General features: G+C 43.2%; 1 protein-coding gene across 4 annotated transcripts in view; it reads right to left on the reverse strand.

Annotated features, from left to right (window-relative positions):
- Positions 1-15,479, reverse strand: part of ap2a1 (adaptor related protein complex 2 subunit alpha 1) — a 109,816-nt gene that overhangs the window by 65,647 nt on the left and 28,690 nt on the right. For all 4 annotated transcript variants that reach the window (XM_063062916.1, XM_063062917.1, XM_063062918.1 and 1 more), the window contains exon 6: positions 7,118-7,219. In XM_063062916.1, coding sequence (XP_062918986.1) covers positions 7,118-7,219 — 102 coding nt within the window. The remainder of the gene's footprint in view (positions 1-7,117; positions 7,220-15,479) is intronic.

The raw sequence follows: 15,479 nt of genomic DNA on the forward strand, positions 1-15,479 counted from the left end.
GATTTTTGCTGGTTGTGGGGGGGGGGGGGAGAGGGGAGGACCGATACTTTGCTGCTGCTTATGTGTGGGAAGAAGGGGCTGGGAGGAGCTTTGGGGAATCTAACATTTAACTATCATTCATTGTTTGGGGCACACCTCTGTTTTCGTGGATGTTTGCGAAGAAGAATTTCAGGATGTATATTGCATACACTTCTCTGACATTAAATATACCTACTGAACTATTGAAACCTATTCAACCTTTCCCTACAACTCAGGTCCTCAAGTCCAGGCAATGTCCCTGTAAATAATCTCTGCACTCCTTCAATCCCACTGCTAACCTTTCTGCAGGTAGGTGACCACAACTGCACATCGCACTCCAACTCCGGCCTAACCGATGTCTCACACAACGTAACATCACTGACATATGTTGTGAAATCTGCTGTCTTGCAGCAGTACAGTGCAAGGTATAAAAATTACGATAAGCTGCAGCAAGTAGGCCATATAATCTCTTGAATTAGTATTACACACAGTATCATAGTTAATCTGATCTTTGGCTTCAATACTTTCCTCTCACCCTCATAACCACCAATTCTCCAACAGTTCAAAACTTTCTCTCAACCTCAGCTAAAAATAAACTCAAGTGACTCATCACTTATCATTTTCTGATTCCAAAGACTGCCTTGAGTTTCAGAAAACAGATTCCTCCCCATCTCTGCCTTGTAATCAAATAATTTTTCTGAGACTACTCAGAAGCAGAGATGCTTACTAAGATGCATACCTTCTTCAGCACACATCTAATTTTTATATGTATTTGATATTCAAAAAATACTTTATGCTAATTTATATTAAAAAAGGAAAAGTTTTATGCAAATTTTATATTCAAAAGAGTAAAAAATATTTATTCCATTCCCCAGTATTCTCTTCACCCAGTGCAATCTCTGTTAACCATACCAGGATCAGCCACATCATGTCTGCTACTGTGTTCCAACCCAACCTCAGAACAAGGCAGTCTATTGAAGTGGGCAATATCTTACCATTTTGAAAATGTGCAAGACTAATTCAGTTAGTTTGGTGACAATCTGCAAGTTGGTAGTTTTACACAGAGGTCAACATACCCCCCACTCAGAGGCTGACATCTCATTTCACCTGGAATGCAAGCCTCAATGTCCGATTGCAGGGACCTCAATATTTCAGGCAGGATGTAAAGCAAACACCCATAGATGAAGAACAAGCATCTAACCCACTGCACATTTTGGTTTCAATTTATGAAACTGTCCCTAGGGAAGCAGAATTTTTGATTGAGAATATTGGAAAAGAAATGTGGGGCATGTGGCTCCAAACGATGGATGTTGAAGGGTCTTGTCCCAAAAGGTCGACTGTTTATTCTTTTCTACAGACGCTGCCTAACCTGCATCTTATGTGGCCTGCTGAGTTCCTCCAGAATTTTGTGAGTTGCCCTACTGCTCTACTTCACCATTCCCATTTCCCGCTCTCACCTTATCTCCTTACCTACCCATCACCTCCCTCTGGTGCTCCTTCCCCCTTCCCTTTCTTCCACAGCCTTCTGTCCTCTATCGGATTCCCCCTTCTCCAGTCCTTTATCTCTTTCATCAATCGACTTCTCAGCTCTTTACTTCACCCTTGCCCCTCTCTCGGTTTCACCTATCGCCTACTACCTTGTAGTTCTTCCTCCCCTCCCTCCACCTTCTTACACAGACTTATCTCTTTTTTCAGTCCTGAAGAAGGGTCTCAGCCCGGAAGGTCGACTGTTTACTCTTTCCCACAGATGCTGCCTGGCCTCTTGTGTTCCTCCAGCATTTTGTGTGAGTGTTGCTATGACACATGATCTTGTTCTATTTTCCTTAACATCTGCCGGACGATGCTGAGGATGTTCTACAAGTCTGTGGTGGCCAGTGCGATCATGTTTGCTGTTGTGTGCTGGGACAGCAGGCTGAGGGTAGCAGACACCAACAGAATCAACAAACTCATTCACAAGGCCAGTGATGTTGTGGGGATGGAACTGGACTCCCTGACGGTGGTGTCTGAAAAAGAGGATGCTGTCCAAATTGCACGCCATTTTGGACAATGTCTCCCCTCCACTACATAATGTACTGGGTGGGCACAGGAGTACATTCAGCCAGAGACTCATTCCACCGAGATGCAACACAGAGCGTCACAGGAAGTCATTCCTGCCTGTGGCCATCAAACTTTACAACTCCTCCCTTGGAGGGTCAGACACCCTGAGCCAATAGGCTGGTCCTGGACTTATTTCCTGGCATAATTTACATATTACTATTTAACTATTTATAGTTTTATTACTATTTAATTATTTATGGTGCAACTGTAACAGAAACCAATTTTCCCCGGGATCAATAAAGTATGGCTATGACTAAGAAGTGAGTGGAAAATAAACCTTCAGTAAGCATTTTATCCTCCAAGTGGACCAAATTGTTATGATTTGGAGGCTTGTATGCTTCAATGACATGGAGAGCTATGTTGGCTGGAGTCACGGCTTTATCCTTTGGCTCTTGGTGGGGTCACCTACGCCAAACAGGTCAAAGGGTAGAGGCCAGACTAAGAGTGGAGCATCCATCCTCCAGTTTTGGGGGTTCAGCTCAGGGTCAACAACCCTGACTGAGAAAATAAATTGGTTGAAGAAACAGCAATGAAGAATCCTTCCACATCTGAGTCTCCACCCCAGACTTGCATGACTGACAGTGGTGAAAACAGAGAGGAAGTTACTGGTATAATGAATGAAACCCTGAGCATCCCCAGAGATGGAGGACCTTCACTGCTGCCCTAAACGACAGCAGCATAACCAGTAGTAAGTAAGCATCTTATTCCTCCATAAGGAATGATGAAAAGGTGATCCTGATTAAATTGCAATCATGATCCCTGCCACATTACAGAAGTATTTTACATTGCCCATTTCTTCCCTCACCAGCCCATCCATCATTTGTCCTACTGAAAGACTTTCACTGGGACAGCACATCCTCTGACAGGCTGCCAAAGAGGCCAGGTGCAAGTCTATTTGTGAGTTTCTTGTGCTACGTGGAGTGTACGGCACAGCAAAAGGCAATTCAGCTATAGATGTTGCTGACATTCATATTCTATTCCAACTTCCTGCAATATTTTCACATTTATCACTACAGTCCTCTACTCCCTTTTCCTGTTTCCCTTTAGATGTGTCTATTCAATCGCAACCTTTCTTTGCGATAGCAAATCCCACCACTCCTTAGATAAATAACTCCCCATATGGCTTCCAAATGAATATTTTATCCTGAGGCTCTGGCTTGCTCCATCCCACAGTGGAAATATCCTCTGATTTCAAAAAGAAACATTGCAATTCCAAATAATTTTGAAAAGGCATATGTGGACAGCTATTACAAAACAGGCACACTGATAGGCAACCATCCTTTGAATACTTGTTCTTCTCCTTTCTCAAAGGTCTCTGTATCCTTTCCTTTATATAGTAGCCAATGCTGCACACAGCATTTCAAGTGCCATCTATTTCATGCTTGATGTAAATTTAGCACAACTTCAGTAGGGTTTCTGGCTCTATGCTACTAGTAATAAATGTAGAGAAGTTGGTTTGCTTTCTACGTCCTGTGCCAATAACCTGATCAGTCCATACTTTTAAGACCATAAGGTACAGGAGCAGAATTAGACCATATGGCCCATCGAGTCTGCTCCACCATTTCATCATAGCTGATCTATTTTCCCTCTCAGGCCCAATCTCCTGCCTGCTCCCCATATCCCTTCATGCCCTGACTAATCAAGAGACTATCAACCTCTCCCTTAAATATACTCAATGACTTAGCCTCCACAGCCACCTGTGGCAATGAATTCCACAAATTCACCACTCTCCAGCTAGAGAAATTCTTCCTCATCTCTGTTCTAAAGGGACAACCCTCTATTCTGAGGCTGTATCCCCTGGTCTTAGACTCCCCCTCAGAATAGAAGATCGTCCCTTTAGAACAGAGAATATACTTCGATTGTGCCTGAGGTATTAAACATTTCAGGTTATTTGGACTTTATAGACAACCTTCCCACATCCACTCTATCAAGGCCTTTCAACATTCAATAGATCTCAATGAGATCAACCCTTATTCTTCTGAATTCCAGTGAGAATAGGCCCAGAGACATCAAACATTCCTCAAATGACAAGCTTTTCAATCCCAGAATCATTTTCATGCACCTCCTTTGAGCCGTCTCCAACGACAGCATATCCTTTCCAAACTTTTGTTTATATTTTCCATGTACTGTACATTTTATTTTTTAAAACCATGAAAATGTGATGTATAATTGGTATTCAAATTCATTTGCCAGTGAGCTGTCCATTGTTGTTGGTTTGTACTCCATCCTAGAGCTAATAATGACCAACTGCATCACCCTATGCATACAGTTCAGTGAAATCCAAAAATATTCTTGACAAGTCTAACCTTTAAATAAATCAATTATATGAAGCTGACTTTCAGTTCTGTTTAATGCAGCAGAAGCAGCTGCACTCTAGTGAGAAGGCAAAGCAGAGAAGCAATCTACTCACTGGCATTGATATCATCGCTATTAAACAAATATATTTTGGTCCATTACTGGCTTAGTTCAGGAATGTTTACTACCAAGGTGAAGCCACCCTCAGGGTATATTCTGTCAGGGTAGTCTCCAACCTGATGGCATTATTATCGATTTCACCTTCTCGTAAAAAACCTTTTCCCTTCCCCTCCCCCTCTTCTATTCCCCACTCTCTGGCCTTTTACCTCTTCTCACTTGCCTATCATTTCCCCCTGGTCATCTCCTCCTTCCTATTCTCCTATGCCCTCAAGCTTGTCATAGTCATAGTCATACTTTATTGATCCCAGGGGAAATTGGTTTTCATTACAGTTGCACCATAAATAATAAATAGTAATAAAAACATAAATAGTTAAATAGTAATATGTAAATTATGCCAGTAAATTATGAAATAAGTCCAGGACCAGCCTATTGGCTCAGGGTGTCTGACCCTCCAAGGGAGGAGTTGTAAAGTTTGATGGCCACAGGTAGGAGTGACTTCCTATGACGCTCTGTGTTGCATCTCGGTGGAATGAGTCTCTGGCTGAATGTACTCCTGTGCCCACCCAGTACATTATGTAGTGGATGGGAGACATTGTCCAAGATGGCATGCAACTTGGACAGCATCCTCTTTTCAGACACCACCGACGGAGAGTCCAGTTCCATCCCCACAACATCACTGGCCTCTGTTGGCATCTGCTACCCTCAGCCTGCTGCCCCAGCACACAACAGCAAACATGATAACACTGGCCACCACAGACTTGTAGAACATCCTCAGCATCGTCCGGCAGATGTTGAAGGACCTCAGTCTCCTCAGGAAATAGAGACGGCTCTGACCCTTCTTGTAGACAGCCTCAGTGTCCTCAAGTCCTCCTTCCCCTTCTCCCCCCACCCCGGTTCACCTATCACCTTCTAGCTAGCCTCCTTCCCTTTCCTCTCCACCTCCTTTTCCTTCACACTTCCTTCTCGTTCCTGATGAAGGGTCTCAGCCCAAAACGTCGACTGTTTATTCATTTCCATAGATGCTGCCTGCCCTGCTGAGCTTCTCCAGTGCTTTGTCTGCGTTGCTCAGTGTTACACAAAAATTGGGCATATATGATTTTTTTTTAAAAATCAAGATACAAAGTTTGGTCTATAAAATCCAAATAACCTGAAATGTTTAATACCTCAGGCACAATTCTCTTGTTAAAGTTTACCACCAACACCAAAAACTTATAGGTCCAATCAGTAGTTACAAGTTCCTTTTGAAAACTACATGTAACTTTTAAGAATATTGCATGTACAGTGCCTTGTAAAAGTATTCAACCCCCAATCCTTTGGTTGTAATACTCATTTATGTGACAAGGGATTTTGATCAATTTAACTGAGAATTTTTATTTGTGAATCACGTTCCGTTTTTCACAGTAGAGCCCCAAAAAACTGGGAAAATTGTAAAGCATGACAAATTAAAAATTCAAAATCTGAAATGTCAGAAGTTCAAAAGTATTCATCCTCCTTTCCTCAGTACTTAGTTGAACTACCTCTTACAGCTATTACAGCCAGTTGTCTTTTTGGACAAGTCTCTGTTAGCTTCGCTAGATTTGCCCATCTCTCCTTGCAAAATTGCTCAAGCGGCAGTGGACAGCAAACTTGCGGTCTTGCCAGGGATGTTCAATTGGGTTAAGGTCAGGACCTCAACTGGGCCACTCAAGGATATTAATTTTCTTCATTTGAAGCCACTCTATGGTTGCTCTGGCAGTGTGCTTTGGGTCGTTAATCTGCTGAAAGACGAACTCTATTACCATTTGCCTGATTTGTCTTGAATGTTCTTTCCTCTTTATTTTGGTTTGGCCTGTTGAAAATCTACCATACTGTCAGACCTTGCAGAGAGAGGGGGTATTTATTCAGGTGATCCTCCAAATTTCTACATCAACAAATCGGGCGAGTTGGCAAGGTAGTGTACGGTATTGAACCTGAGGAAAATTAGCGTAGTAATTACAAAAGGGATGAATACTTTTTCAGCCTGACAATTTTGGTTTTTAATTTTGAACACATTGTTGATGTTTTGATTTGAAATGATGCACAATGTTTTGCCAGTGGTGTAGCAGCATCCGCACCGAACTTCAAGGCGAGTGGTCCCGGGTTCGAATCCGACCAGCTCCTTGCAACTTTTCATCCGTGCCGGGTTGAGCGCCGAGCTAGCAACTTAGTCTCGTTAAAAAACAGACAAAAATGGTAAATGGCAAGGTTGCTGCCCGATGTGCCAGAAGGCGTGGAGAGGGATAACAATGTGTTGCAAATTAGCTCAAAATAATTTTTAATGTAGAAAATAAGTAAAATGTGAATACCTTTTCAATGCACTGTATAAAAGTATGACATTTATATAGTTGAAATTTAATACCATCATGTTCTATGGTGAAAACTTTGAAACATTTTCCAGATTTTATTCACGGGGACATGCAAGAGAACCTTCATCCACCAGGCTTTGGGAAGGACCCAGTCGGAACAGTAAACAAGCTTTTACAAAATGATCAGTTAACAGGAATCAATTTGCACAAAAGGAGGGAATGCTTCAATGATGAAAAGATGGAGCGCCCCCATGATCACTTACCCGGCTCAGCCTGGAAACAGCCAACGAGACACACGTCTTGAATTCATCTGGGTTCTTCTTGCTCAGACAAGTGATAAGACTGGTAGCAGCTGTCACTACACCCTGCAAGGAATGCAAAGAATGAACAAAGGTTTCTGTGAAACAGGTTCAATGCATGTAGATGCTCCAAGATTTGGAGAGTTAACTTGTGTTTGGACCAGCAAGCTTTGGCCTAGCGCACAATATTTCTTGGTCGAAGTCAATCCAAATGGGAGCAGAACTTGGCCACTTGGTCCACTGAGTGTGCAGCACCATTCCATTATGGTTGATTTATTGCTCCTCTCCCAAAATTAGCAGCTCTTTAGCATCGCAAACACGAGGAAATTTGCAGATGCTGGAAAGTCAAGCAACACACATCAAAGTTGCTGGTGAATGCAGCAGGCCAGGCAGCATCCCTAGGAAGAGGTACAGTTGACGTTTCGGGCCAAGACCCTCCGTCCGCCAGAGAAAGCAGGATCTCCCAGTGGCCACACGTTTTAATTCCACGTCCCATTCTGACATGTCTATCCATGGCCTCCTCTACTGTAAAGATGAAGCCACACTCAGTTTGGAGGAACAACACCTTATATTCCGTCTGGGTAGCCTCCAACCTGATGGCATGAACATTGACTTCTCAAACTTCCGCTAATGCCCCACTTCCCCCCGTACCCCATCTGTTATTTATATACACATTCTTTCTTTTTCTCCCTCTGCCCCTCACTATACCCCTTGCCCATCCTCTGGGTTTTCCCCCACTCCCTGGGCCTCCTGTCCCATGATCCTCTCATATTCCTTTTGCCAATCACCTGTCCAGCTCTTGGCTCCATCCCTCCCCCTCCTGTCTTCTCCTATCGTTTTAGATTTCCCCTTCCCCCTCCCACTTTCAAATCTCTTACTAGCTCTTCTTTCAGTTAGTCCTGACGAAGGATCTCGGCCCGAAACATCGACTGTACCTCTTCCTAGAGATGCTGCCTGGCCTGCTGCGTTCACCAGCAACTTTGATGTGTGTTGCAGCTCTTTAGCATATTGTTTGTTCCTGAGTGTCACATTAAACCCCATTTTTTTCTATTCCAGTTATTCAGGAAGCAACTGAATGATTGCATGATACTATTTTATCAGGCAGTTTGAAGTCTTGGTCAAACTTCAACCAAATGCCCTATGAGAGATGTTAACAAAGGAAAACTCATTATAATACTCTTGCAAATTTCTACAGATGTACCATGGAGATCATTCGACTGGTTGCATCACTGTCTGGTATGGAGGTGCCATTGGACAGGATCAGAAAAAGCTGCAGAAAGTTGTAAACCCAGCCAGCTCCACCACAGGCGCGAGCCTCCCCAGCATCGAGGGCATTTTCAAAAAGGTGCTGCCTCAAAAAGGCAGCATCTGTCATTAAGGACATTCCTTCTTCCCATTGCTACCATCAAGGTGGTGGTCCAGGAGCCTGACAACACACTCAACATTTTCGGAACAGTTTCTTCACCACCACCATCAGATTTCAAAGATTTAATGTACATTTACGCAGTATACAACCCCGGGATTCATCTTCCACAGACAACCACAAAGAACACCATGAATAGGCAATGAACCCATGTACACTACATTGCTCTTTCTGCACCAATTTAGTATTACAATTTATAATTTTAGAATATACCAGTGATATTAAACTCAATTCTGATTTTGCCTGCAGAACAATGTTATCCCTTCGATGCAAGTGATACCAAAAGAATTGCAACTTAGAAAAGGTCAATATTCATTTAATTTTTCTCCGTCAGTATTTCCTCAATTTAAGCAGAGAAAAACTATTTAATTATGGAATTTCACTTTATGACACCACTATGGTCAACCAAAATTCCAATGACAAACGTGCATCTGAATCCAGAGAAAATATTCCTTAATGCTTTTAGAACATGGTCACAAGAGGTAACCAAAGACTAAATTATTGTCACATACACCAACTTGTTTGTGTTATTCCTCTTGGCTCCTTGTGGCACATTGGGCAGCCATTTCTTTAGCATTTTGTCCTTTTTTTTTTAAACGAGGCCGTGTTGCTAGCTCGAAACTCAGCACAGCACAGATGGAAATCATGCAAGGAGCCAGCCGAATTCAAACCCAGGACCGCTCGCCTTGAAGTCTAATGCTGATGCCACTACACTACCGGCTGACTTATACATCACGGTGCAATGAAATTCCTTGTTTGTGTGAAGCTCACAAAGATAACACAAAACACGGCAATAACAAACACAATTATGAGTACCGATTAGCAGAAGGCTGCAAAGATTGTAGTGCAGTCTGAAGTAGTGCAAATCAAAAATTGTCGAAATGACAACAGTGGAATAACAGAGGTAGGGTTGAGAGAACGAGAATGTGGCAGCACCATCAGGAAGTGGGTGTGAAAGACGTTCAGGAGTCTGATAGCTGTGGGAAAGCAACTATTCTAGATTTCTAGGCTTTCTTGCAGAAAGCAGACCGTAAGACATAGGAGCAGATTTAGGCCACTCAGCCCAGAGTCTGCTCCACCATTCCATCAGGGCTGATTTATTATCCCTTCTCAAACCTATTCTTCTGCCTTCTCCCCATAACCTTTAAAACCCCGAATAAACAGGAACCTATCCACCTCCACTTCAAATATACTCAATGACTTGGCCTCCACAACTATCCGTGGTAATGAATTCCACACATTCACCACCCTCTGGCTAAAGAAATTCCTCTTCATCTCTAAATGGATGTTCTACATGAATATCCCTCTATTCTGAGGCTGTGCCCTCTGGTCCTAGATTTACCCATTATAGGAAACATCCTCTCCATATTCACTCTAACTCGGCCTTTCAATATTCGATAGGTTTCAATGCGAGCCCCCCACCCCCGCCATTCTTCTAAACTCCAGCAAGTACAGGTACAGAGCCAAACTCTTCTCATATGTTAACCCTTTCATTCCTGGAATCATTCCCATGAATTTCCTCTGGACCCTCTCCAATACCAGCACACAGAAGAGAGAAAAAGAGAATGTCCAGGATGGTAGTTGTCCTTGACAATATTACTAGCTTTCCCGAGCAATGCACTGTGAAGATGAAGTAGGTGGAATGAAGCAATGAGCCCATGATGGACTGGGCCGTGTTTACTACATGCTCACATCAGGCTGGGACATAACCCATCAGAAAACTTTCTACAGCATGTCTCTAGAAGCTCCACAGAATTGTCACTGACATGCCAAGCATTCTCAGACACCCAAGGAAATAAGTATGTCAACCCATTAGTGTGAAGGGACCAGGTGAGGTTGATGGCAACATCTATGCCAAGCAAACTGAAGCTGTTGGCCATTTCTACAGTAGCTCTGTTGATGAGGAAGTGGCTTTATTCGCACCCAGCTTCCTTAGGTCAACCACCGACTCTTTCACCTTGCTGATGTTAAGGGTTAGGATACTGTTCCAACACCATCATCATCTCTACAACACTCCATTACTAAATGACAATAAACGAGGACCGAGTGTCCTCATAATCTAATCTAATCTCGGTTGAAAAGGACAAGGTTTTATTCACCAGTCCACTTCCTTATGTCAACAACTGACTCTTTCAACCCATGACATGAGGCTGCAAAACAAGAGCCCATGATTTTACAGCAAAGGTACCGACGTGGATAGAAGATCGGCTGACTGGCAGGAGGCAAAGAGTGGGAATAAAGGGGCCCTCTCTGCTTGGCTGCTGGTGACTAGTGGTATTCTGCAAGGGTCAGTATTGGGACCGCCTCCTTTTCATGTTATATGTCAATGATTTTAATGACAGAATTAATGGCTTTATGGCCGATCTTATGGATTGTACGAAGATAGGCAGAAGGGCTGGTAGAGCTGAGGAAGCAAAGAGTCTGCAGATGGACTTACACAAAATAGGAGAATGGTCAAAGAAATAGTAGCTGGAATACAGTGTCGGGAAGTGTGTGGTCATGCACTTTAGTAGAAGAAATAAAGGCACAGGGAGAAAATTTGGAAATAAGAGTTGCAAAGGGACTTGGGACTACTTGTGCAGGACTCCTGAAAGGTTAACTTGTAGGCTGAGTCAGTAGTAAGGAAGGCAAATGCATTGTTAGCATTCATTTCAAGGGGACTAGAACATAAAAGCAAGGATGCAAGGTTGAGAATAAAGCACTGGTGAGGCCTCACTTGGAGTATTGTAAGCAGTTCTGGGCCACTTGTCTAAGAAAGGATATACTGAAACTGGAGAGGTTTCAGTGAAGGTTCACAAAAATGATTCCACGATTGAACGCCTTGGCATATGAAGAATGTTTGATGGCTCTGGGCCTGTATTCATTAGAATTCAGAAGGATGAAGGCTGACCTCATTGAAACTTATCAAATGGTGAAAGGCCTTGATATAGCAGATGTGGAGAGGATGTTTCCTATTGTGGAAGAGTCTAACACCAGAGGACACAGCCTCAGAATAGAGGGGCATCCTTTTAGAACAGAGATGCGGAGGAATATCTTTTGCCAGAGGGTGGTGACTCTGTGGAATTCATTGTCACAGGTGGCTATGGAGGCCAAGTCATTGGGTATATAAAAGGAAGGGGTTAATAGGTTCTTGATTAGTCAAGGCATGAAGGGATATGGGAAGAAGGCAAGAGATTGGGGCTGAAAGGAAAAAAGGATCGCCGTGATGAAATGGTGGAGTAGACTCAATGGGCCAAATGGGCAAATTCTGTTCCTATGTCTCATGGATGTAATGCTGAGGCTTTACAAGTCATTTGTCAGGCTGCACTTAAGAATATTGAGAGTAGTTTTGGATCATTTATCTAAGGAAAGATGTACTGGCATTGGAGACGGTCAGTGTAAGTTCACAAGCATGACCCTAGGAACAAAAGAGTGAACATTTGAGGTGCATTTGATAGCCCTGACCTGTACTCACTGGAGTTTAGAAGAATGGTGGGGGAGGAGGAAGGAAGGGGAATCTCATTAAAACCTATTATATATTGAAAGGCCTAGACAGAGTCGATGTTTCCTATATTGGGTGAGACTAGGACCAGAGCCCTTTAGAGCAGAGATGAGGAGGAATTTCTTTAGACAAAGGGTGGTGAATCTGTGGAATTCATTGTCACAGGTGGCTATGGAGGCCAAGTCACTGGGTATACTTAAAGCGGAGGTTGATAGGTTCTGATTAGTAAGGGCGTCAAAGGTTCAGGAGAATGGAGTTAGAAGGATAATAAATCAGCTCTAATGGAAGGGCAGTCTTATGATCATAAGGTTTCCTGTACTCCATCTCATCATTATTGTTGATGCGGCCAATAACTATGGTTTCATTGGCAAACTTGCAGATCAAGTTTGCACTGTACCTGGCCTTACAGTCAAGTATATATAAAAGGAACACTCCACTGCAGCTTGTGGCATTACTTTATGATAAATAGAATAGAACTGCAACAGATCTAGCAGCTCAAATCTCGACATCCATGAGCCTTTAAAGCCCATCAACACCAAGCGAAATGCAATCCACAACCTGAAATTCCAAAAGTCTATTGTTAGGGCAGGAGATCCCAACCTGAGGTCCATAGACCCCTTGCTTAATGGTATTGGTCCATGGCATAAAAAAGGTTGGGATCCCCTGTGTTAGGGAATCAATCCTCATTCAATCAGGACAGAATGGTATGCCAGGAGATAGAAAGATATAGCTAAAATTGAGCTCCCAATCCAATAGAATACTTGCATGCCAAGCAATAAAAAAACCCAGCACATAGTACAGGTTACCACACTATGTTACAGCATGTTACTAAGGTTCAGTGTTTATGGATTTGGACTACGTACTTTTTCAGTCTTATGGTTCTATATTCTGTGTTTTCACCCATTCTTTTTCTTTGTGCGGGGGTGGGGCAGGGGGTTTTAGGTGGGGGGGTGCCCATGTTCTTGGTAGTGTAGTGTGTGGAGGGAGCGGGATTCGGAGGATTTGATGTTTGCACTGTCGTTATTTTTGTGCAGAGGGGTGGGTGGGTTTGTTGTTTCTCTGACCTTTCTTTGGTTCATCTGGAGAATAAGAATCTCAGAGTTGGATACTGTGTTCATACCTAGACAATAAACGAACCTTTCGAGCAAGCCAAATGATCACACCATCAGCAGGTTAGATCAAAATTCTAAATTCCTGACATGACCAATTTGAAGAGTGGAAAATCATTAAAATAAGTTCTGGGCATGCTATGTCGGTATCGGACACATGGTGACACTTGCAGGCCGCCCAAAGCACGTATTCGGACTTCATTGGTTGTTGACGCAAACACACTTCACTGTATGTTTCAATCACAAACAAAAGAAAATCTGCAGATGCCAGAAATCCAAGCAACAAAGAATGCTGAAGGAACTCAGCAGGCAGCATCTACGGAAAAAAGTACAGTCAATGTTTCGGGCCACGACCCTTCGTCAGGACTGGGAAGAAAAGATGAGTCAGAGTAAGAAAGTGGGAGGAGAGGAGGGAAAACCACAAGGTGGTAGGTGAAACTTGGGGGGGGGGGAAGGAGGGAGAAGTAAAGAGGTGGAAAGTTGATTGGTGAAAGAGATGAGAGATACAGGGCTAGAACAAGGCTGCCCTGCTCATTCCACCGAGATGCAACACAGAGCGCCACAGGAAGTCATTCCTGCCTGTGGCCATCAAACTTTACAACTCCTCCCTTGGAGGGTCAGACACCCTGAGCCAATAGGCTGGTCCTGGACTTATTTCCTGGCATAATTTACATATTACTATTTAATTATTTATGGTGCAACTGTAACGAAAACCAATTTCCCCCGGGATCAATAAAGTATGACTATGACTATGACGTTGATTTCTTGAAGTTCCGGTAATGCACCCCCGCCTTCACCATTCCCCTCTCTCACCTTATCTCCTTACCTGCCCACCACCTCCCTTCTGGTGCTCCTCTGCCTTTCCTTTCTTCTTTCTCTTGTCCTCTGCCATTAGACTCTCCCTTCTCTAGCCCTGTATCTCCTTCACCAATCAACTTCCCAGTTCTTTACTTCAATCCCCACCCCCGGTTTCACCCATCACCTTGTGGGTCTTCCTCCCCTCCCACCCCACCTTCTTATTCTGCCTCATCTTTTTTTCTCACCAGCCCTGATGAAGGGTCTTGGCCCAAAACATCGACTCATAGATGCTGCCTGCCCTGCTGTGTTCCTCCAGCATTGTGTGTATGCCACTGTATGTTTCGATGTACACGTGACAAGTAAAGCTCATTTTAGCGTTCTACCTTTCTCAAACAGTTATCAGGAGAAAGCTCCAAGAATACCTCCACCCTCAATGAAAGAGGCCCAATATGAGTCTCAAGTGCAAGGTTAATGCACTCACAACTGCATTTAACTCAGAGTTTGGAGTGGATAACCCATCTTGGCTTCCTCATGAGTTGTCTTGTCTTCAGTCAATGTAACGCTCCATAGTGTCAAGAATAGTGACAGTATGGGATGCAAAAAAGGTTATAAAGGCACACATCAATGTTTGTACAACAGAACTAGCTACACCTCTTGACAATTACAACACCGGCATCTACCCGATCAGGTAGAAAACTTTGCAGGCACATCTTGTCCATGGAGAGCAGCCAAAATCTAATAAGGTGAAATACTACCAGGTCTGTAGTTAATCATTACCAAATTAATGAAAGCTGCAGCAATTAGTCACAAATAACCAGTTTACTGATACCCTGTTTAGGTTCTGCCAAGAAGATAGGCCTAAAATACATCACAGATTCACACAAACATGATCCAGGTATCAGATTTATTTATCACATGTACATTGAAACATACAATGAAATGCATCGTTTGTGTTAACAACCAACACACCCAAGGATGTGCTGGAGGCAGCCCGTAAGTTTTGTCATATATTCTGGCATCAAAATAACATGCTTACAATAGGGGAAATTCCAGGGGCAATGTGAATGAGGCTGACTGTGGCATGAGGGACTTGGGTAAAAATGTAGCCAGTGAGTATCAAGTGAGAATATTCCAGTGGTTGGAGTCATACCTTACACAAAGGAGGACAATTTTGGCTGATGGAGGGCAGTCACTCTACCTACAGGACAAAGACGCAGTTCAGTCCAAGTCGAGGCTACTATAGTGATGAGAGTCTCTCCACAAAGTCATAAATGCAGACATCTAATCATTGCACAACAGATAATTCCATTTGCAACTCCTCAGAAAATGCAGTAACTCATGCCTGGATGCCACTAAACCTAGATTATGTTCAGGCATGGGTGATAAGTGACAAGCAACATCTGTGTTACAAAACTGGCATTTCCTATCTCTAGTAACAGAAGGTCTAACCACCCATCGTTGTCCTTCAGCACATAACAATTGTTCGATTCCCCGCCTTCAACTTCCTGAGGTCAC

This window comes from Mobula hypostoma, chromosome 11 (assembly GCF_963921235.1).
Source record: "Mobula hypostoma chromosome 11, sMobHyp1.1, whole genome shotgun sequence".
NCBI classification, from domain to species: Eukaryota; Metazoa; Chordata; class Chondrichthyes; order Myliobatiformes; family Myliobatidae; genus Mobula; species Mobula hypostoma.